Source organism: Aulostomus chinensis, chromosome 6 (assembly GCF_037954235.1).
Source record: "Aulostomus chinensis isolate RoL2024-O1b breed Wild chromosome 6, RoL_Achi_v1.0, whole genome shotgun sequence".
NCBI lineage: Eukaryota > Metazoa > Chordata > Actinopteri > Syngnathiformes > Aulostomidae > Aulostomus > Aulostomus chinensis.
The window spans coordinates 29663067-29687843 of NC_141325.1; the positions used below are offsets into that span (position 1 = coordinate 29663067).

At 48.1% G+C, this 24777-nt stretch overlaps 1 protein-coding gene across 9 annotated transcripts in view; it reads left to right on the forward strand.

Moving 5' to 3' along the window:
- npffr1l2 (neuropeptide FF receptor 1 like 2) overlaps nt 1-23487 on the forward strand; it is a 36034-nt gene extending 12547 nt beyond the window's left edge. For 2 of the 9 annotated variants that reach the window (XM_086207441.1, XM_086207443.1), the window contains 3 exons: nt 4215-4539; nt 12760-12859; nt 19013-23487. In XM_086207441.1, coding sequence (XP_086063567.1) covers nt 4221-4539; nt 12760-12859; nt 19013-19985 — 1392 coding nt within the window. In that variant the 5' untranslated portion in view covers nt 4215-4220 and the 3' untranslated portion in view covers nt 19986-23487. The other 7 variants (XM_086207444.1, XR_015116671.1, XM_086207447.1 and 4 more) reach the window with 7 other exon arrangements.
- Nucleotides 23488-24777: the final 1290 nt, after the last annotated feature.

The window sequence follows — 24777 nt, forward strand, 5'->3', positions numbered from 1 at the left end:
GAATAAGTTAGAGAATAAGGTGTAGGAAACACCGCTGCGTGTTCAGAGGCGTCGTGTCCAGGGCTGCGACGCCTTCGCTCCAAATCTAGTTTGACCCATAAATGACTTGTTGTGTTGACCGTCTTCATACGTGTCTTCATACGTGTCTTCATACGTGTCTTCAGATGTTCCTCCTTTGCTGGATGTCTTACAGCAGCCGCTGGGCACTCAACCCATGCTTGTATTTCACACCTTTTCCACTGGTGAGGTGCGTCAGCCGCGCTAGCTTGATGGAGCGTAGCAGCCTCAGAGGGACAGCGAGTCCTCAGGTGGGCGAGCGCATCAGAGCTCTGTACGTCCGTCACAGGCTCACCTCGGGTGTCTGGATGGAACCCTCAATTACACCGAATAGGAGACTCGCCATTTTTCTTGCCACTAACTCAGCCTCTCTGTCCGTCATGGTTGCTTGACATAACTCCTCCCACTCTTGATGGCTTGTAATCTGGCACCTCTGACAGGAGAGCAGATCATGGGATGTAGTGATATTGAATTCAAAGTTTATCTATTATTTACTTTTTTATGTTTAGATAACTCATTGTGTCAAACACACCAACAACCACGTTGTGCCCCCCCCCCCCCCAGGGAAAAAGTGTGCTCTCTGCTTGAACTCATGATGTCAGAAGAAGAAGAAATTACTCGTCAACCATCACGGCGCGGCAGGTCAGAACAACGGATTCCACAGGACGTGTGGCAGTGCTGCTTTCAGTGGGAGACACGTGACAGATGCATCACAGCGACGCCGCGCAGCAGCAGACGGAGGCCTGCGGTGGCTGAGACGGTTACCTCGGGCAACCGTTAATCCATATTCATATTCACAGTTGTGTCCCCCACATCAGACGAGGGACAGCAGTCTGGAGGGAGACTAAAACCAGTACAGCCGGACAACAGTGCCTCCAGGCAGCAGCGGCACGCCAAGACAGCGAACTGATGATTTTTACGATGAGGTGAAGTGTGCAAATATCAAGATTTGTCAACAAAGCTTGGGATGTTCCAGAAGCCGCGGCTCATGGTGATCACGACCCGTCACTCAGCCGGGTTTCAGTTCTTTGAGCCGGAGCTCCGGTCGAACACGGAACCGTTCATTAGGCAGCACGCAACACACGGGCTCCCAGAGACGCCGTTTTTGTTGATTTAATGTTCATCAGGCTGGTTTGCAGCTTTGTTAGTGTGACAGAAAAGAGCAAACAAAGCTCATCCAACAGCTGAGGGCTGGTGTGCTCTCGGACTCTGCCTCTGAGTGCTGGCTGAAGTGTCTCTGCACTCGTTAGTCCAGATCAGAACTCAGTGGGTCGGTCGTGCTCTCCCTCACTCGTGTCTCTGAGCCTCTACCCTCCAATTGAACGATCAGATCAGAACACGGGAAGCTCCTCGGCACCGTTTCAGCGTCTCACTCGCCAGGATTTTGGTGGCAGCGCTGATGGAAAGTCATTTCTGTTGTACGAGAGATTAAAAGGTCCTACTTCTGAGTGAGCTCCTGTCCCAAATTAAATCAAGAGGCGTTTTAAGGGATGTTGTTCTCATTTTACCTTTGAGGCGAGGCCCAGAGGGGACAAAGGGATCCTAGAGACGCAGGTTTAGCAAAGAAGGGCTGAACTTTTAGGGGAAGGAGTTCACGGTCGGGATGGCCGTCTGTCCCTGAGCTGCCTCAGCGGCTTGAGAGGCTCAGACGGGTCTCTGTCTCCCTCGGTTCTGGAGCTCGATGGATGTTATGTGGGTTTCCCACTTTTTCATGTTATCAAGTTACACTTTGTCAGATATTTCACGCATCCCAAGCAAGATTCTGAACTTGTGCTTGTTGGATGTGAGGTGGTAACGAGACTTCTATGGTGTGTTGCAAGTAGAGTTTGGGACCGGAAGAAATAAACCTGCCACTTGGCAGTGGTTGTGGGTGGAGCCCCGGCTGCAGCACGGGGTCTTTCTGGGTGAGTCTCCATGTTCTCCCTGTTCCTGCTGGGTTCTCTCTGGTACTCCAGCTTCCTCCACAGTCCAAAGACATCAAGAGGGACCAGGTTAATCCAGACTCTAAATTGACCGTAGGCGTGGCTGGGAGAGCCAATGGTTGTCTGTCTCTATGTGTTGGTCCTGCCATGGACTGGTGACCTGTCCAGGGGGAAGGCTGCTGGGATAGGCTCCACCCCCACCACCCTGCAGCCACCCGATGACGCGTTGATGAACAGATCCCACTGTAACCTGCAGTTCATCAAACCCAGAAGATCCGTCTGGTGCTGCTGGGCAGAAGCTCCTCAGGCGGCTTCAGAGGACGACAAGGACCAAACAACCTGGTGGAGTTTACGACCACTGTCATTAGCAGTAGCATCATTAGCAACAGGCTAAGTTTGTCGGTGACACAAAGATCATTTACTGTCGTGTTCCAGCATCCGTTATAAGACATAAATACAGAAACTGACTCGGTTTTATTATTCAACATTTGGTTTTAGAAAACGAGATAGGAAATGAGAGTCAACTTGTTGGAGAGGAGAACCACCATTAATGACCACTGATTGACTAGAGATAATCACTTATCAATTAATGGCGTCGCCCTTGTTATACTGAAATAAAGAAACCCACCTTCGACTGCCTCAGAGTACGGAATGTGTCATGGATGAGGAGCAAGCAAAACCACGGTGACCCCATTCAGTCCAGGTGTTCAGGACCGTCTGGTGTGTCAGGTTGTCTTTCTAAGGTTCCAGAGGCCTATTTTCAGCTCAGTCGTGCACCACTGGGACTCCAGGACCAACTAGAAGCTTTAATGATGACAAATTTCCGCCTCAGTGAACAACGAAGGTTTATTCCACTGCGTTGCATTCAGGAATCAAAGGTCCGGGTCGGTGTGACAGGCTGGTACCAGGCCGAGGGGTTTCTAGGTTCCTCACAACTCTGACTCAAAAAGTTTCAAAACAAAACGCCTTGAAAAAGCGCGCTTCTCTCTCCGCCCCGCCGATGCTTCAGCACCACCTGGGGTCAACCTGTGCACCACCCTGCAGTTTTTCCTAGATTTATCCGATCTGGAGGTTTGTGGCGCTTGTGAACTTTTCCATGTTGAATCCGAGTGGACACTCGACTGATGGAGAACTATAAATGTCTCTCTGTGCTGGTAGAAACGAATTCATGATGGTAAAACCTGCCAGGACTCGGAGGAGGACGTGTGTTGAGACGTCTCCACCTGAGTCTCCAGCAGCGGGTCAACGAAGAGACGAGTGCAGAGAGATTGCCGATTGTCTCCACAGTCTCATGTTCTAAAGGCGACTTTTCCATAACAATTCCTGGCGTAGGTGGGAGTCAGATGTGCGTGGAACACAATCGTGGCTGAAAGATTGTCCTTTGAGACGTCGTCCGTGGCCCCCCACCGGTGTGCGGCCCCCCACCGGTGTGCGGCCGATCATTGTCTTGTTCTGTTACGTCCCTCTTGTGTCTGTAATCAGGAGGAAATGTGGGTAGTAGGGCTGCAACGACTAGTCGACGTTGTCGACAAAAATCGATAGTAGAAATAGTCGACAATAAATTCCATTGTCGCCGATTGTCGCCAGACGCGTTTTTTCCAGCAGAGTGAGGCATCACACTTGATTATAAGCTCTGCCGAGAGTCGCGCATGCGCAGTAGCGTCTCTGTCTGCGCGGTAACATACAGAAATGGCGGCGTCAACGTCAGGTACGCGCACCAAAAATTCTAAAGTTTGGGAGCATTTTAGCCGCGATACGGCGAATAAAAAGACTACTAGCAAAAGTTGCTAAGCAGACCTTGGTGTCATGGCGGTGATGCAGGAACATTTGAAGAGAAAGCAGGTCGGGCAGTCGGACGAAGCGGAGTCTGACTCGCCTCGGTGAGATTCAAGTAACGTTCACGCCAATACGGTTTTTATGACACACATTGTACATTTTATAAGCGTGTTTTCACTATAAAAGAGAGCTTGAGCGTTATGCCAGACGCATTTTAAATTAATGAATGTCAATAAAAGATGTATTTTTCATTGTACCCATCTTTCTTGTTTATTATCATTTGCCACATAATTAAATCAACTTCATGCTAAATTTAAGAAAAAAATAATAATTACCCAATGAGTCGACTAATGGTTTCAATAGTCGGTGACTAGTCGACAACTCAAATAGTGGTTAGTTGCAGCCCTAGTGGGTAATGAAGAAGTGATCGTCTGGTCTCGTCCCGTGTGATTTCTCCAGCAGGGGATGGAGAAGCTGGACGACATGGAGGCTGAAGCAGCGGAGCTGGAGGGATCTGCACAGCTGGGGGCCTTCGCCAACACCACCAACATCACCCTCTTCCCCTACTACCAGCACTCCCTGTACGTGGCTGCGGGCTACATCCTGGCTTACCTCTTCATCTTCCTCCTCTGCATGGGGGGCAACATCCTGGTGTGCGTCATTGTGCTGGGAAACCGCCGCATGCGCACAGTCACCAACCTGTTCATCCTCAACCTGGCCATCAGCGACCTGCTGGTGGGAATATTTTGTGTCCCCACCACACTGGTGGACAACCTCATCACAGGTACCGACCCCTCCTCACCAGTGTGCTACCTGTCAGACTTCCATCACAGATGGTACCAATCCGAGGTGTGTGTCGCACGCCTGATGTTGGCGGGTAACTGGGGGATTGTTTGAAGAGTGACTCACTGCAACTTCCCTTCTATGTCACATCTTTACAAAATTTTTAAACCCACAATGAAGCTGACATTCCAGTGAGCCACGAAAACTCATGTCAGTCTGGAGGGGTGTCAGTGCTCTGGTGGTGGAACTTAGATACAAATTCACTCTGTTCTGAGTCAGAAGAACAGCTTTTTTTGCGCTTTTATGAAGAGTGAAAACACGCCCTCTTAGCTACAACATAACCACGAACCCAAAGCCTCTCAGTGGTGGTTCATCAGCGCTGTGGCTCGTCTGGGCCCCCTGACACCGTGTTTCAGTGTCCCTTGACATGAGTCTGAATTCCTAATTCCTCCTGTTTCTCTCAGTCACTTCCTTGGCGTGTTTGCACCCTGCATCACGTTCTCCAGCAGCATATGAAAGCATGTGGGAACGCAAAGGCGTAGCGATGCAACACTTCGAGCAGCAGTTGTGTTGGTCCAGAAGGTGAAGAGGCAGCCTGTCAGCGCGCTGTTAAAGTGATGTTCCACCCAGAGAGGGTTTTGTGTTTCACGACTCTCAAGAAGTTCGCTGAGGTGATTTTCTGCATCGCTTCTTTGTGACTCCAGGATGCAGAAGGAACCAGCTACGTCTATTTAGCTTGAAGCTAATGTAACAGCGACAGCTGACAGTCCAAAAAAGTCCATTGGAATCAGACCCTTCCTGCTGCTCAGGGAGCTGGACTGTGAGCATCGTAGCTGCTTTGTTGTCAGACTCCTGTTAGTGAGGGATGGAAGGCCAAAATACTGCTTTACTGCAGTATTACTTTGAGTACAGTTTCTCTGTCGTTCACAACATGAACAACTTGCTGTATTGAAGGAGACATAATGCATAATGTTGACTTGTGAAAAAGAAGCTAACCAGCAAATCTCACTGCATATTTCATATTTGTTTAGCTGGCATGAAGGTGAATGTCAGTAAGGATCCTGAAGACGGACACCTGTGAGTCTGACAGGCCCGTCTTCCTAACAAAGGGAGCTAACGAGCCCATAGCTGGGCCAAAAGCAGCGGCGAAGTTTTCACCAGATGGAAGGAAAGTTGCGACTCACATTCACGTGAGATGTCACAGAAAAGTCGTGACTGCAGAATTCATTTTAACGCCCACGCAGTCGCAGGTCGCCCTGAAACACCACAACTTCCTTCTGAAGTTGGGTTTAATGGTAAAACTGCATCTAAAAAAAATGACATTTAGCCTCTGTGTGTGTGTGTGTGTGTGTGTGTGCACCCCTAATATATATATATATTTATACATCTATGTACACATACGTATATATACATATGTGTATGTCTTTATATATATGTGTGTGTGTGTGTGTGTGTGTATTTATATACATACACATCTGGGGAACCAGCAGTTCATTCTTGCATGTGCTGGTTGCCTGCAGTGCTGCGTGTGTGCGTCAGGCTCACTGCAGTCCTCAGTTCTACACGTGCAGACGCAGAGGTCCCAACTTCTGTGTTTTTTCAAAAAAGCCTGTGATTTAACTGCTTAAATACAACAAGGCCAGAACTCCTCCGTCTCCTCCTGCGTCCGCTCCTCACCGCCGTTGCCGCTGTGTGAATGTGGGAGGTGGGTGACGAGAGAGTTGGCGGCAGACGAGATGGTCGTGAATGTACAGATTCCTGGGTTGTGTTGTTTTCATTTTTTCCACCGGCGTTGTTGGGGCTCTTCTTCCTTCCCTGTGTTGATATCAAGGATTGAACATGAAGGGTCTTAGAACAAAGCTGCTTTGACTATGGAAGCTTTGGCGGCGCCGCCCTGTTGTTCGTCTCATTTGCCGCCAGCAGTGCCAGCCCCCCCCCCTCCATGACATCACAATAACAACACAATGTTGAGACACTGAAAGCAGAACAACTCTTAAAAACTTGAATACAGCACAACCTCACAGGACATCAACTCAAACATTCTCAAGCAGGCTTCAGTCCCACAACCGACTTCCCTTCCACCGCACAACCCTGGCGGCTCCGTGTTTGCCGGTCCCCTCCTGAGCCTCGAGATTCCTTTCCTTGTGAAAATGTCATCCAGCGGTGCGCCAGCTGCAGGTGCACTGAAGCGTTTTCCCCAGCGAGTGAAGGAGCGGTGGCCTTTCCTGCCGCCGCACAGGGGAAATGACTGACAGGTTGAGTCACCACTCGCCGGCGAGCGATTTGATGAATTGTGTTTTCACGCCATCAGAATAAAAGACGACAGTCATTCAATAACAGCACAATAGCAGAGAGGGGACGCCGTGCTGAAGGGGGCCGTTTTCTGAGGGAAAAGGTGTTGCTTTTCTGAGCAGTTGAAGGGAAATCAAAGCTGACTTTCCTGTTGGATGACGTCGTTCATGGCTCCAACACCTCCTTTGTCCATTTTTAGAACATCAGATGAAAAGTGTACAAAGAGAAAATTGCCCTGTTCGTGGAATGACAAAAGCCAAATTGCAGTGGATGGATTGTGGACAGAGAGCAGCTTCAGCCAGAAAGAGCCGGTAGCTGCTGGCATCAGCCGGGTTTCATGTAGAAAATGTTGAAAATGACCGCTGCCTTCAACGCCTTCATCAATATTGATATTGATCGTGTCTGTTATCGGTTTAGGGGGGGATCCGTCTCTTCAGAGGGACTCAAGTCCAACTTTGACTTGACTTTTTACAAGAGTTCAGAACTGAATTCACTCACGATTGTGTGTCAGTGAGAGAAATATTTGCCTATGTAGTAGTAGTGGTAGTAGTAGTAGTAGCAGTACTAGTAGTAGTAGCAGTAGTAGTAGCATTCTAGAATGATTCATTTGGCCCGATAGCTGGACAGGTTCATTAATGGGTGTTGAACAGATTCATTATCCTTCTGCTGTTATCCTTCATCTCCAGCTGCTTTATTGAATTATTGAGTTCCCTGCAAGTGTTTTAACAATCTCTTATCTGCTGGCCACAGGATCCTGAACCCGCTGCTCTGACGAAGTCGGCAGTCAAAACTCTCATTAAAACCCTGGAAGAGAGACTGGTTTTGCTGTTATTGATCAGATCAATTTGCTGCAGATTTCTGCTGTTGCAGGTTTGTCGGTCACTCTAACGGTGGCCGGCAGAATGAGTTATGCATTAATGAAAACATCTTCATGCAAACATAGCCTGTTTGTGTTACCACTTTTAAGATTTATTCTAATATAAATGTGGCAGGGCATGGGGGGGGGGGGTAGCAGTCAGGGTTGTTTTTGGCAGGCATTTTAGTTTTAGTCTTAGTTTTAGTCTCAGTCTTTGGACTAAATGCTTCTTAGTTCTAGTCCCATGTTTGTCATTTCTATCCTTGATAGTTTTAGTCGACGGAAACTCAGAGGTTTCAGTCAAATATCAAAGATCCTCTCAATAGAGATGTGTGTGTGTGTGTGTGTGTGTGTGTGTGTGTGTGCTGAAGAGGCCACTCCAGCGTTAGAATGAAGCACTGAACTGATCCACCTTCAAAGGGGAGTTTCCCCTCTTTTTCACTCTCTACCTTTTACTTTTATTATTTTGTTGCAGAAGCAGACAACACACTGGCCCACAAGAGGAGTATTGTATCACAATAAAACAGGATAAACTAAATAAAAGCACATCGACTTCCATGTGAACGACCTCATGTCCTCCATGTTGGCTTCAGCTGCTGTTATTGGTTAAAGCATCCAGGTGTGTTGCTTAGACAGGGAACAGCAGCAGGTCTGAGGACTCCCGTGTTTCCCAGTCCCACAAACACGGGTCAAAGCACTCCACCTGCCCCCCGTCCACAAATGGACAGGGTTTTCTTCATAACATGCTAGATTAATAGAAGGCTGCTTTAAACCAGCCAACATTAGTGGGCCTGGCAGCCCCGTTCATTCCAGCTTTAGCATGTAGCACTAGGAAGCGCTCTCGGCTCCACGGGGAGGTGGAGCCACCACCACCACCACCACCAAACTTTAGGCTTCATTCAAACAGAAACTGCGTCACAGGGCGAGCCTCACAGACTAAAGCTATGCTTCAATCATCCCTCTTTTCTTGCGGTGTCTCGTCCGCTGCAGACAGGCCCAGACTGTCTGTGTGTGTGTGTGAGAGACAGAGGCTTTTAGTGGGTGTGTACTGATGATGGGGGCGTGGCCATGAGGACCAACAGCTCCAGCTGGCTCCATTCTGATGTTTGAGCTCTTGATTGACATCGCACGCTTGTTATACTTGGTGGGGAAAAAAACGCATGTTTTGAAACATTTATCGTCCACCAACTAACAATTTAGTGTCGTCTCGTTCTCGTCAGACGAAAATGAATACAATTTTGTCACATTTTAGTCTTCACAGGGCGATGGTGACGTTCGTCTTAGTCTCATTTTCGTCATGGAAAAAAGGGTCTGACGTCCTCATTGTCGTTTCCGTCCAGCGTGACGAAAACGACACTGGTAGCAGTTGTTGGACCTTAGGAAAGCAGCATCATCACAAACCTCGAGATTTTCCCTCTGGAAGATTAAAAGCTCTGCACCAGAGTCAGACTCGTCTCTGCTGCATTCGTCCCGCTGTTCCCACCAGGGATCTCTGGTCTCAGACCAGCAAATTAGTTCCATCAACAGACTTTCAGGTCCAAGCTCCTCAATATTCCTGCCACCGGTGTGTGAGAAAGCAGCTTCAGTGAGGCTTGACGTGCTGCACGCACGCCAGTAATGGATGATGCGATTATTTCTTTGATTCATTCATGGAACTCAGAATGAATTTGGTTTTCATGAAAACGTGTCAAAACTCATTAAACGCACGCCCTAGAAAACAATTTGCTGAATGTTACTGCTCACTAATGAGCGACCAGAGTGTCAGGCTCTTTCTCAGAAGCACATCAGCTCTCTGTCTCTGCTAATTACAGAGGCGTTCCGCAGAGTCCATGCCGAGGTCTCACTGAAGTATTCACCGACGTTCCTGATGCCGAGGTAGCCCAGGAAGTGCCGGCGCCCTGCTGCTCGTCATGGTTCATACAGAGAATGTGGCCCGACCGTGTTACTGGAGCGACAACGAGACAGAGCCTGTGGCCGTGAGCAGACAGGTGAAGAATGGAGGGCTGTGATCGGCTGAATGAAAGGAATCAAAGTAAAACGAGAGGAGAGTTTCCAGGCGTGTCAGTGGAGGGAGCTGCCGTCGTCCCTCCTCCATCAGTCCAGTCTGACCGGTCACAACACACCTCCCCCCGCACAAGCTGGTAAAACAGCAAGAATCAAATCCAACGTAGAGGAAGCAGCAGCAGCAGCAGCCAGGAGTGGTCCAGGAGTTCTCTCAGGTCAAATATTCAGGGCTGCGTTCATGTACCTGGATCGTCCCTCTCCTTCATTGGAGTCAGTTTCCGGGCGTTGTGTGTCCCCCCCCCCCCCCCCCCCCCCCCCGTAACTAATCCAGCGGGCTGCAGCGAGGGTCATCGGGTCAGCTGTTCTACTGCGTCTGAATGTGTGCCACTGGGGCGCCGAGCGCTCCTCCCTGGTGACGCTCATTCAACGGCACGTAGACGTGATGATCAGTCAGTTTAGTGCCTGGCGTGACGATGGTCTTGTTTCTTGTGTGTCTTCTCTGTGGCTGCTGTCCTCACCCTGGGTGGTGAAGAGCGCGCGTGTTTCTGTGGTCTGATTGTTTTCGTTCCCTGGGTTTGATGTTGGGTTTGGCTTTTATTTGGTTCATCATTTCTGGTGAAGTCAAGATCGCCTCTTGTTTGGGTGTCTTTGCTGTGGGTTTGACAGTTTGTTGTGTTGGTAGTGATTTGGTTTCGTCTGGTGATGGTGTAACTGATCCAAAACCAATTCAGTCACTCGCCTCTCCTTGGGTATTTGGGGGTTTATCTTAGTGTGTGAGTGTGGACTTTTTATTGTTATTAAATAACCGGGTTACCATCCTATATTGCGAGTGACTGCACAACTGGAATCATTGCGTTCAAAATAGTTGTTAAATAAAGTGAACGGCTTTGGTGGGCTGGGCCCGGTCTCGTGTGCTTTGACCGCTGTGTGAAGGGTCATCATCATTCCTGGGGTGGCGTTGCTGGCAGCTGGTAATCAGTTGATCCTTGCTAGCTGTTTGATCTGATTAAAATCATGAATGTAATCAGCTAAATTATTATTATCCGCCCGTCTCTGCTCGCAGCAAGAGATGAAAGCGTTCTGCAGAAGATTAAAACACTCAGGCATGACTGAGAGGCCCCCCAGACCACATGGGGACACACTGGACCAAAATGAAGACCCCACCTTTCATGCAGGGCTCACACGGAGCAGCTGACCTACAAATATATTGATCCCAAATCAGCAAATTGCTTTGACATTTCTGTAACTGAAATGTCCCGAGGTGGATTCATCCGTCTTCTCTCAATCAAAGGCTGGATTGTGGCAGACCAGCCAGCGACACGTAGACGGGGAGGAGAGACAGAGGGGTTCAATCATGGCCGCATCCCGTAAACAAACAAACAAATCTGGATGTTTGTCTTTTAAATGCTTCGCCAAGTTTGGCCTGATCCTTGATCGGCTCTCTGATTCGTCCTCATCTTGGATGGCTTTTTGTTCCGTTTCATGATTTCCTGTAAAGGGGATGGTGTTTACCTTAATAGATTATCAAAGGCATCAAAACACCTTGAATTTGTTCTAATGAAAGATGAATGCTTAAACACACACACACACTCACTCACTCACACACACACTCTCACACACACACACACACACACACACACACACTCTCACTCTTCTTGAACTCAAGTTGTTCCTTTGTATCCTGCATCTTTCAGGAGGAGAAGTTGCTCTCAGCTCTCGTGGGTCTTCTCAGGTTTCTAAGGGCTTCCAGCTCTTGAGGAGGGGAACTTCTGTCCTCCGGTTTATTAATTTCATCCTTTGCATTAAGTTTTTTCTTTGTGTGTAGTTGTTTTGAGTTCGTTTTATTGTTTATATTTGTGGTCGTCATAATTTATTCTCTTTTCTTCATCTTATCTTAATAACTACTGTTTTTCAAATAAGTCCGACAAATGTGGGATTTGGACTGACGCCCATGGGGGGGGGGGGGGTGTCTCCTGCTTCATACATGTAGTGTGTGCAGATGTGGGTGTTTGTCCCGCCCCTCCAGCACTGTGATTGGGTACAAAGTAACAGTTTTATGCAGCATGAAACGTTTTCATCTCCCTGCAACCAGAGAAGACCTTTGGGACCTTCGATCATATCACACATTGTGCAGAGAACATCCACACACGCCACACCCACCGCCAGACGTTCTAGATAGGACAGCTGACCTCAGTTCCTCCAGCAAAGTTTCTGCAGACGACGGTAACTGATGGCAGCCTGCAGGTGAGGTCATGAACAGCAGATTGGTTACTTACGCCTTCAGCACCTGAGGTTTGATCTGACAGCTAATGTTTCCTCTGAGGAGAGAGATGACACATGGGGGGCCCAGCCGGAGCTCTGGGTATAGCAGAGGCTGCGGAGGTGGTGTTGAGTTGCTAAATTAGTTCCAGCTTCCACCTGCCCAGGGCCCTGATTGGTTACCGTGAGTTGCGCTGGGAGGTCGGCGTGACGTGAGGCTGCAGCAGCCTCTCTCCCTGCCTGGCTGGCTTTATCATCCCTACCTGCAGGCCCCTCTCAGCTCAGGCTCCAGCAGATACGACGCAGATGTCAGCTCAGTCCAAACCAATGAAAACACCAGTCTTAGTGTCACGTGATTCAAAGCTCATGAGTGTGAATGTCACTGTTCTTCTCTACTTCAGTAACTTTTAAATAAGTTGTACTTGTGAGAGCAACTCCACTGTAAAATACTTTTGACCTCAACTTGAGTGTAGGTCTGAAGAAAGAGTGCCACTTTTGCTGGCTTCCATTTGGCTTCTTTACACTCATTAGCGCTGCTTTTAATCAGTCTTTATTGGATCCGTTCACAGCTGCAGCGCCGCGTCTCGTCAGAATTGAAACCGTAAATCACTCTTTATGCTGTTTTCTTTTTTGGGAGTGAATCTTTGTTCTTTAGATATAATTAATAATTACCCTTTTTTTCACGATTTGTTCAGAGAGGTTTTGGCGAGAGGGAAGAACGAGCGAAATGAAGACGCAGCAGCGAGACTGATGCACACACACACACACACGAGGCATTTTAATAACAGTGTGTTTGCTCCTCTCTCACAGGTTGGCCTTTTTCCAACACAGTCTGCAAGATGAGTGGTTTTGTGCAGGGTGTGTCTGTGTCAGCCTCGGTCTTCACCCTGGTGGCCATCGCTGTCGAAAGGTTTGTAAATCTGAGTTTTAATCGTTGCTGAACGATGACACAGATGTTTGGGTGCTGCCTGATCCGCCGGTGCCAGGTGTGTGTGAGCAGCGTTGAAGGGTTTCTAGTCTGACGTATGAGAGAGCTGGTGACCTTCAGCTCGGACCAGAAGCCCCTCATGACCTTGAGACACGTGGCTCAGAGGCAAAGTAGCCGTCTAGCAACTGAAGGCAAGGCAAATTTCTTTGCACAGCACCATTCCTACACAGGGCCGTTCATGGTGCTCAGCAGAGGGAGGGAGAGAATTGAAAGTTAAAAACAGTTTGAAATCAAATACGTGATTTAAAACATTCAAAAGTCATTTGAAATCAATAAAACAGTTTAAAATCAATTCGACAGCAGACAAATCAATATTAGATCAATCCATCAATACCAGATCGATACTGTCAGAAGGCTGCAGTAAACAGCAGTGTTTCCAGCCCTGATTTCAATGAGCTGACAGTTTGTGCCCCCCTCAGAGGTTCAGGTTGTTCCACAGGTGTGGACCACAGAAGCTGAAAGCAGCTTCACCCTGCTTGGCTCTGACCCTGGGGACACTGAGTAGACCCGTCCCTGATGACCTGAGGGGTCTGGATGCTTCATACCCAGCCAGCAGCTCTGACATGTATTTAGGCCCAAGACCATTCAGAGACTTATAGACCAGGAACAGGATTTTGAACTCCATCCTTTGACACACAGGGAGCCGGTGCAGTGGTTTAAGGACAGGTGTCATGTGGTCCACTCTCTTAGTGTTGGTCAGGACTCTGGCAGCAGCATCTGGATGAGCTGCAGGTGCTTGATTGATTTTTACTGAGACCTGTCAAGACACCGTTACAATAATCTAGCCTACTGAGAATAAATGCAGGGACGAGTTTGTCCATGTGTTTTTGAGAGAAATCCTTTGATTCGTGCAATGTTTTTGAGATGATAAGAGGCTGATTTAGTGATAGTTTTTATGTAGGGTCGTTGGTTCGATCCCCACTTCTGGTAACCACGTCCACGTGTCCTTGAGCGAGATCCTGAGCCCCTAATTGCTCCTGATGGCCCTGCGATGGACTGGTGACCCGTCCAGGGTGAACCCCGCCTTGAGACAGGAAGTTCTTTTTCATTTTAATTCCACGGAGACATTTTGCACATAATACAGCTGTCACTTATCACAAAGCTCCAAACCGGAAGGATCAATTAGCAGTTGTCATGTTTGGTTTGTGACAGCGCTGGAACAATGACGCTGACATGCACGTGAGCTGGACCGCTCACCATCCTCAGTGTGTGTTTGTGTCAGGGACTAAAAATGTTCTTCCGCTCCTTTGTTTTAGGAAATGTTAGCGACATCTTCCAACAGCGATGCAGCTGTAGGGCTGTTAGCTCATTGTCCATCCTCACCGTTACCACACAGAATCAGTTACACGGCCTCGGCGCCCATCACCAATCATATGGCGCCCACAGCAGCCATGAAACCCCGTGAGACAGCAGCCACCCCTCAAACAGCTTCCTCTTCCCAGAACCCTCTAGCCTGAGTCACGATCCACCCCTCTCCCCATGAGGATCCCCCTCCCCTTATTATTGACGAACCCGCGGTGATAGTTAGCACGGCCAGTAGTGGGCATCATACCTGAATGTAAATCTATCAAGTGTCACTCTCACACTCATCCTGGGGGGGCACCTCAGGGTTCCCTCTGGGTGAAGTTCACCAAACACTCTCCACTTCACACCAAGATCTCCTATTTGCCAGGCAGCAAGGGGAGTTTTTCTAGAATTTAATCTGACTAAACGCAGCTCTCTGTCACTGCGCTGTGTTGGTTTCGCTCATTTGCTCTCAAATCCGATTTGTTTGGAGATCCAGAAGGTCGTCGTTCTGTGATGGAGTTTTTCTGCGTTTTCTCCTCAGCACCAGGACTCAGCAGCATGTCGATGATATTAACCAACAAAAAAGCCCAGCTGTGAACTGCAGACATCTACGCGTGTGCAGTATTTCCTTTCCATCCATCCATCTTATCCTGTTCAGGGTGGTGGGGGTGGAGCCTATCCCAGCAGCCTTCCCCCTGGACAGGTCACCAGTCCATGGCAGGGCCAACACATAGAGACAGACAACCATTGGCTCTCCCAGCGGTCAATTTAGAGTCTGGATTAACCTGGTCCCTCTTGATGTCTTTGGACTGTGGAGGAAGCTGGAGTACCAGAGAGAACCCAGCAGGAACAGGGAGAACATGGAGACTCACCCAGAAAGACCCCGTGCTGCAGCCGGGGCTCCACCCACAACCTTCTTGCTGGGGGGCCACAGTGAGGACCACTGCTCCACCGGGCCGCCCTATTTCTTTTCCATTGCATGCAATTTTTTAAAATTAATATTTTTGTTTGGAAAAGGCAGTGTCATAACATAGATTCTGTCAATATTCCAACAATTAAAAGACAATAAAATAAAGGCGTTTTTGTTTTTTTTTTTTTAAATTTTAAAGTTCGTGTCCCAGAAAGGAGAGTTCAAAGGTTGTTTCCTGTGAGCGATTTAGTCCACAGGAAGTCTTACAGAGTTCCATCGCCACTTCTAGAAATGTAGGTCTTCGTATTTCCTTCCACAGGGATGAACTAAACACAGACTCCTTCATGTCAGCATTCTCTCGCACAGTCGCATTATCACAGCTTGTAGGTTTATACTTTATACTTAAATCTGTCAACATTTTTCATGTTTGTTGTCCGACACATGACCATCTCAGCTTCTTTTAGAAAACAGAACTACATTCAAAGGAGCCGAGGGATCTCACACTGCTGCCGTTTCTATCGAAAAGGAAAAGAGCAGGAGAAAACACAGAGGTCATACAAAGTCAAGGTCATACAAAGCACTGGGGCTATCAGTTCACTCCATTTATTCCAGATCTGAGCAAATCGGAAAGAGTAAGTCAGTTTTTCCATTCTGAAAATTTCCAACATTATTCCATACCAGTCCTCTAGCGTCGGGTTGAGTTTTTACTTGCTGCCTGAAGGGCCTGCAGCAGTTTTGTATCACTACTTGGTTTCAAAAACACCACATGACCCAGGTAGAGAGTCTCCAAATTCAGGGTTTTGAGCTCTAAACACTGTGGTTCAGGTTTTGCGGATGTCGTTCCTGGATAAACTCAATTCAATGGTTCACCTCATCTCCAGCATGCTGAGATCCCCGTATTTTTCCTGGTGAGGTTTCCTAAAGTATCTCATAATGTTTTTCCAGCATTGCTCTCCCCCCCAAGTTTCCTCAGAAAGCCTTATTCCCGCTTCTCTTTCCCACTTGTCTCTAATATGTGTGCTGTCCTTCTTAGCACAAAAGGGCATTATATAGTTATACAGAATATTATATAGAACTTGACTTGTTTGGGACTGACCTCAGGGCTGGTTTTAAGGTGAGATGGATCTATGAGACTGCGCTTCTGATGAAAACAGTGCCGTACTTGGAGGTGTCTAAAAAAGTCACTTGGTTCCAGGCCATGTTTGTCTTGCTAAGACTTGAAGCTCTGCAGTACTTCCTTGTGTCGGGAGTTTGTAAGCCCTTTCTTCATCCGGGTTTCAAATCTTTTATCGATTTTATTGCGAGTGAAACCTGAGTCATAAGCACACCGTCTAAGGAGTCTCAGCATTTTATCAAGTCCATCTGACTCAACCACCTTGTGACATATTTTTAATGTAAAATTTATCCAAGGGTATTTTTTTAACTCTTCAGGATGAGCCACAAGACCTCTGTCAGCTAACGTCGCTTGTAGAGGGAAATTTGTTGCCATTCGAATTCCAACTCCCTCCATTTGTACTCCCAGTTGCACCAGTACAGCAAGGGAATTATCTGAGAGGCGTAGAATTTCTTAGCCGAGGGAGAGCTACGCCTCCACTGGCTTTTCTTAGTTGTAAGATATTAGATAAGATATTAAATGGGATTCTTGGTTACTTTCCTTGACAGATAAATCTGGAAATCCTTTTGTCCCATTCTTTGAATTGGTTGTCATTCACCTCCACTGGGAGGGTCTGGAAAATATGAAGTAATCAAGGGAGGATGCTCATTTTTACCGCGTCTATGCCTGAACTCAAGCTCAAAAAGGGAATATGGCTCCGTCCACGTAAATCTGATTTTATCTTGAAAGATAGAGGCCCATAACTTGCTTGTGATAGTTTTGACACTTTAATATTTCAGCTTTCCAGTAAATATTGTATTCGTCCTTAAGTTCCTTGGAAGCGCTCACGTTTAGGGTCATGCTTGTGTATTCGATATGTTCAGGTCATCGCCTGATTCCTTCCCAAAATCAGACAACGGTGTCATCAAACATGTAAAGGATTCTTCCGGCTCCTCCAGATAGACCAGAGTGTCATCTGCAAAAAGAGCTACTTTCTGTTCAGTCCCTGCCACCTTAATGCTTCTGATACCTTCGGTTTGTCTTCCTGCTCGGCCTTGGGGTTCAGTGAACGGAGCGAAGGGGAGAGGGGAGACTGGACAGCCCTGCCCAGTTCCTCGCTCTGACGTGAAGGAATCAGAAAGATCTCCATGAATCTTCTTCCGTGCTGTAGGTTTATCATATCGGGCCTGAATTATTCAGATAAATCTACCTTGACATCCAAATTTTTCCAAAACTTTGGTTAAAAATGACCATCTGACTGAGTCAGAGGCCCTCTCCGCGTCTTCTCCCACTACCATTGATTTAATCTTATCCTTCGTCACCTGTTCTAAAATGTGTCAGGTCCTTCTTGTGTTGTCCAGAGTTTGTCTATGTTGGTAAACCCAGTCTGGCCCAGGTGGGGGAGGTCAGGTAGAGGTTTTTCTATTCTGCGGGCTGGGATAGATGTTAATAGCCTGTAATCCGAATTTAGGACCCTGATAGGCCTGTCGCTGCCACACTCTTGTTTATCTTCATCCTCCTTGGGATGAACTGAAATGATAGATCTTTGGTAGAACTCACGCGTTAACGCCTCACTGTTTGAGCTCGTGAGTCTGCAGTTCCAGAGACCTCAGGAAAGCATCGGTGTTGGGAGTACAGCTCCCAGTGGAGTATCTCAAAGCTCTCTTGAATCTTCCCTAATTTATCTCGTTTTGTATTTTATAGATCGGAGTTTCAACCTGCTGTTTGCACACCAAAAGTTTTGCCGATTTGCCTCCTACTTCGTAATTCTTCCGCTTCAAAAAGAGCAGCCTTTTCTGTGTTTCTGATGTGGAAAGATGGTCACTTTCCATTTGCAGTTGTTTTATTTCCCTTTACGGCTAAAATTGCCTCCATTACTGTCACCAGTTTGTAACTGCTTTAATTTTCCCTGCAGGTCCGCCAATCTTTGACCTCTAAGTGTCTTCAAATATGAAGTAATAGAAATAATTTTCCCTCTCATCACAGCTTTCGAGGCGTACCACAGAATTACTGGTGATACCTCTCCCGAATCGTTTAGTTCCAAACACTCTTTCATGTCTTCTTTAAGTTTCTCCAGTACTTTTGGGTCCGTAAGAATGTTTGAATTTAGTTTCCATTGCGTTTTTGTTTTTGTTCTCTTTTCTAGAATTAGTGACATAGAAATCGGGCTCTGGTCCCATAGATCAATTGTTGGAATATCACAGTCCTTTATCTTAAATCTGTCTTTCCCAAAGATGAAAAATATCATCTATGATCCTCCATCGTCCTTGAGTGGACCGAATGTGGAGACGAGGAGTGAGTCGTCTCTACTGGAGGGGTACAAGTCTCTCCACACGTCTATGATGCCCAGCTCCTTCACGAGTTCACTTTCCTAATCAGTGGCCAATTCTGAGTAGTTACTCCTGATGAATCTGGTGCAGGGTTTAACTGAATATTAACCCCCCACAGATTACCACCCCCTAAAGGTTAACCATTAGATCGAAGATTCGTCTGTAAAACAACCATTCGCTCCCTGGTGGGACGTAAACATTCAATAAAGTTATTTCTGTGCCTTCTGTTCTTCCTGTGATGCTCATGAATCTCCCCTCGTCTCCGTTCTCTGAGAGGTGTTCGTAATGAGTCGCGCTAGAAACAAGGATGGCTCCTCCTCTCCTGTGACCCCGCGCATACGAAGAGGAAAATACACGCTTGAAGCCTAGGCTTTTTCATTTTTCATGTTCAGACTGACTCAATGTGCGTTCCCTGCATGCAATCTTTTGTTCATTATCGATGTTTGCTACTGCAGGTTCCGCTGCATCGTGTATCCTCTCCATGCCAAGATGACCAAACCTGTTGCCAAGGCGGCCATTGTGTTCATCTGGGTGTTTGCCATGGGGATCATGTGTCCTGCTGCAATGGTGTTGACTGTGGATAAACTTCCTTTCCACTACATGGTGCACGATGACGACCTCAACCACACGCTCCCCCTCTACACCTGCTACGAAGACTTCGCCAAACCACAGATGAGGAAGATCTACACAGCGGTTCTCTTTGCTCACATCTACCTGGTTCCCCTGACCGTCATCACGTTCATGTACGGGAGCATCGGGGTAAAACTGTGCTCGTCTGTGGTTGCAAACAGAGAACCGCAGCAGGCCGGTGACCTGGTCCCCGTCAGAGGTCGCAGGGGTGGTCAGCTGTTGATATCGCAGAAGAAGATCCGGGTGATTAAAATGCTGATTCTGGTGGCTTTGCTTTTCATGCTGTCCTGGTTGCCACTCTGGACCCTGATGATGATGACCGACTACGCAGGCTTGGACAGGGACCAACTGGACCTTCTGACCAGCTACATCTTCCCCTTTGCCCATTGGCTGGCTTTCTCTAATTCCAGTGTGAACCCCATCATCTATGGCTACTACAATGTGAACTTTAAGAGGGGGTTCAAGACAGCGTGCAAGTCCAGGACCTTCTGCTGCCTGCTGCCCTGCCGGCTGTGGAGGATGATCGCGCGGTGCTGTAGGAAAGGACGGTCTGTGCCTGCCCCTTGTGGACAGAGCAACCTGAGAGACACGACCAGCAAACACAACCACCTGGTGCTGGGGGTGAGAAACAGGGTCCACAATGACAACAAGCTCCCTGACAACGCTGATCCAAGTAGGGGGGCGAGGTTGGGCTGCACGGTGGTCCACTCATATAGAAGTGCCTCAGATCAAGGGTTGGAAATGTTGGCTGTTAACAGGAAAGCCAGTAATGGTGAAGATTTCCAGGGGGCTGGTTAACAGGTCGCTCCCCAGCTCAGGGCGGCGGCTGCCATGGACCAAACAGAGTTGCAGTTTGTTGCGTAATTAAGCAAAGAGAGTTCCCCTCTGCTACTGCAACCCTGCAGCAGCTGTGAGTCCGTGGCAGCATGCTGGTGCTGATGGCTCCACTGTGGAAACCAGTGCCCTGTGAGAACTTAAGATATTCACCTTCAGTAAAGCTAAGCACCACGTCTCCAGCTGCAGCTTACAGATAAACACCCAATTGCATCACGACCCTCCTGTGACGTCACAACCAGAGCGGTGCTGATTTCAGGGCACCGGCCACGTCTTCACCAACCTCTTTATCCGAAGGCTTGAACGGGTCTGCCAGCTAATCTGGGCAGCTTTAAAATCAAAGGTCCGTCAGCAGCAGACCAACAGAAACTAACAGCTTCTGGCAGCAGGAAATTTATCAGCACCACAGGAAATGTACAGGTCACAACATGACCAGCTCCAGAAACAGACCGCCGCACAACCGGGGCGCCTTAATGAACCGGTGACAGAAACTGAGCCGTTTGACTTCTGTCCTGTTTTTCTCTCCAGGAAGGTCCTGCTGAGATATGTCCTCCGGGGGGTCCTGGCCAGGAGGACGACGTCTTTGGTTTCTCATTAAATCTTTTCATGAGAAACTGAGAAAATATGAAGGTCAACAAGAAGAAGATTCAACACAAGGAGTTTCACACAAGTCTCAAGGCTGAGGGAGAAACTTAAAATGGTATCACAGTCACTCTGGATTCACTCTCATCAACTGGAACAAAAAGAAAAGCAGACCGTGACAGAAGCTCTGCAGGTCTCTGTTGCACTCAGAGCTCCTCTGAGGACAAAAGGACTTTCTGTCTCCTTCTGTGTTCAGGAGGAGCGAGCGGTGCGTACCCGGCCCTGAGCGCAGCCTGTGGACGTGATGCTGCTTTGTTGCTGCTGCCGCCAGCGTGTCACGGTTGTTGATACAGTCGTGAGCATCTTTCATGAAGCATCCATTGTGAGCAATTTTCTCAGCAGGCAGAGCATCGTGTTGTTGTAATTTAGGGGTGTTACAACGGGTCACCTCAGCAGAGAGAGCGGACGCCATCGCGTCCTGACTCCAGCTGGGCAACTGATTAGCTCATCAGCTACAAATGAAGTCTCAACATTGATCAGGCCAATCACAACATGCCGATGAGCATTACAAGGTGCTGAATGCAGCTTGTTGCAGTATTCCTGCGCAGTAACAGCCCCTACTGTTACATCTTGTAACGCTTCCGGTTACCGTGACAGCAGATGTGTTCCTGCTAAAATACCAGCCAATACCAGCAAGCCTCATGCTAGCAGTGGGAGTGACCTCACTTGTCCCGTTTCCCTGGTGTGGCGTCACAAGTGGGAGCAGAACGTTTTTGCTCAGGCGGCTTGAAGGTTGTTGGGTCTTTTTTTGAACGTAGGGCTGAAAAAATGTGCCAGTAGAAACTGAATTTGAATGATTTATGTCTGAAGCCACCAGACGTCCATCAGGAAGTGCCAGGACTCCCAGGCTGGGTGAAAGTTATAATTCTTATATATTTTCTTTGATTAGTGTTCTTTAATGTATTTCTTTGTTATTAGTTTCCCACTGGGAGAACGATTCAGCTGGCAGAAGTGGATTCCCATTGTATTTATAATTCTGCAGCATCAGGTTCATCTTAGTGAGACGGCCTCGGTCTCCTGTGAGTCCCACCCAAAACTACCTACTGAGTCCAGGAAGACCCGGCGTGGACGTTCTCAGGAGGACCCTGCGAGGACGTTCTCAGGAGCAACGTTCTCAGGAGCAACGCAACAGCGGCGGCTCCCTGAAGGGGAAGGATTTGTGTGTTTGTGTTATGATGTCTTGATGAATCGTGTTCTTGTGTTGCTGTTATGTGAAAGACCATTTCTGCATTTCAGAAGAGCAACGTTCCGTGTTCTTGCTGACGTGTTCTTCAAAGTCCCCGCGATGTTTGTTGACCTTCTACATCAGCGTGAGAAATCCTCAGGTTTCGAGGACAAAAGTCACTTGTCAGATATTTGCATGTAACTGTGTTGTCACTGCTGACGTCAGCTGCTGTCAGTCACTCTGACGGATTTAGCAGCGCTCAGGAAGTCACAGCAGAGCTTCAACGCCGTCGCAGTGGGAAAAACGTGAATGTGGATGAAAACGTGGCTCTTTATGTTTCAGTCCTGTGTTGCGCAGTGACCTTGGTACGACTGCGTCTGTGCGCCGCTACGTTGTTGCAATGAGTTGTTATGTAACTCTTGGCCTGCATGTTTATTGGAATAAAAGAAAAGTAAGCACATTGAATTCCAATCACAACACTTGAGGGGATGATGCAGACCCCCGTGCTCCAGTCAGCCTGCACCTGCCTGATGTACGGAGCTTCGGCTCCTGCCCTGTCTCTGAACCTTCAGCCGTCATCAGAAAAACTGCCAGCCGACTTCTGAGGGGGTTCATTGTCGTAAATGAGTTCAGTCAGCCCGTAGCGCGCGACCGTCGTCTGAGAGGACGCTCGGTGACCCTTCATTGACCCCTTCACCAGGAGCACCTGACAAGTTTGAGGCAGCATCCTCACCTTCTGCACCTGTGCAGGTGATCGATGCCGTCGGATGAAATGAGATGAACGATGACTATCTACAAAATGAAGGTGAAGCCTGTGTAGTTTTCTTCATGGTAGAGGGACCGGTGGGCGTTCTCAGCTCAGCGGCGGCCTCACACACCGCGGCGGCGGCGTTCAGGTTTAACCAGCAGAGCTGAGAACTTCTTCACTTTCATGCTTTTGTCATTAATTTGATAGGTTTGATTGACAGCTCGTGAGACTGGAAGAGTGTTCGCGTCAGAACAAAACTGAGGAAGAGGATTTTTGTGTTTTGCATATCGAGGAAAAAAAATTCAAGCTGTAACTTAACTGTTGAAAAACGGTGAAAAAGAAGATTCAAGTTGAGGAACCGTTCAGAGGAAAGAGGTGTGAATGCAGGGCCAGTGGGGGCTGGGCCGACCCCCCTGAAATAATAAATGTTGCCCCTAGCGTTTCTTCCGTCTTCCTGGCGCGAGCACGCTTTCACTCGTGAGCGCTAACGTCACTCTGCTGGCTGCAGACGCGAACGCGCTCACAGCAGACCACGAAGGTCCTGGTGGAGTTCCTGAGTTCTACGTTCATCAGGAACCACAGGAGCCAGGACACGTTCTCAGTGATGCACGTTCCTTCTGACAGCTGCACTTCCAATGTGGAAATGTTCTGATGATGGTTTTCACTCTTGAGATCACGCAACAGCGTACGCGATATGAGTGGTCCTGAAGTGACCTCCAGACGTGTGACGGACGGGAGATGCTGCTGCATTTGTTTGTGGGCGTGGCTAAAGAACACCTGTAGAAATAGCAGGTGTTGCCACCAGCGCACCAAGAGTCTCTGCTTGCTGATGTTCATGGATACAAAGTCTGGTATTGTGGCTGTTGTTGTTCTCAGTGCTTGTGTTCGCTCTTTTGTTCAATGGTTGCCAAATAAACGTGCCAATCAAAGTCCAGCCGTGTTTCCTCCTCTTCACCGCCACGAAAACCTGATGAATTCAGCGGCGAACCACTGGTGACTTGGATCCGGTTCTGAGCTGAACGAGGACGTCATCTCATATCACAAAACTTTGACGTCGCAAAGACTTTTCACGACTTGGTTTCAGAAGTGAGAGGACAAATTCTCAAAATCAGACGCGTGGATTCACACCAGCACTGAGGATCAGAACTCCAGAGAGCAACCACTCCTGGAAAAGAGCTGGAGAAGAGCAATGACCACTGAGAAACCGACCAAGTAAGAAGGGACCACCAGGACCCAGACTGTACCTATGGAGGCTTTTAAAACAGAGACCTGGACCAAGGCAGAACTACAAAAAGGACCCTGGCCTGTCCAGAGGGCGGTGATGACATCATAGGCCAGATGCGACCTGCGCCGATGTCAGAGCGAATTGCTACAAATTATCGCTGATTTGCAAGTTGAATCAAAACCTGTCACACTGGCCTTCTGTGTCGGTGGCTGCGAGCACGTCACCCGTCCTCCCGCGTCCCGGTCCTCTGGTCATGTCTTTCTTCTCCAGCTGACAGAAACAACATGGCCACTCGGCGATGCGGGTTTCCTTAAAGTCAACTTTCTGTCAGCGAGGCGAATGTCAGACGCGGCGCCTACGAATCGGCCAAAGTATCATTCAATCCCTCGGCCTCTTCACACAGAAATGTGATTCAGATCCAAGCTGTTGGCGTTAGCATTGCTAACTTGCCTTTACCACCATACACATAATAAAGAGTAGACGCCGCTCGGAGTGCTGCGCAGCGAGAAATACGGCCGCCATCTTGGTCCGGTCAAGCTCCCATACGCTCCAGTCCTTCGTATGGTGATTGAGCGATGCCGGAGCACCGTGGGGCGCATTCCTGTGCCAAGATGTGGACGGCAGAGAGCAGGGCTCAAGGGTTAACTTTTCACAAGTAGGATGAAACGTTCGTTCAAATGACACCTGACTGGAGACATTAGCATTGGATTGAAGAACCTGTGTTTGGGAGAGGTTCTAAGAAACTTTAAGGAATAAAATAGAAGGAGGAGGAAAGTGAGCTCTTCTTTAAGATTTTTTGTGGTGATCTCCTGTTTCATTTTCAGGATCATTCAGGATCTCAATAAGACTGTTAGCATTGTTGTAGGGGAACATTCTCTTGACTACATCTCTATCTATCTATCCATCTATCTATCATCTATCTATCTATCTATCTATCTATCATCTATCTATCTATCATCTATCTATCTATCTATCA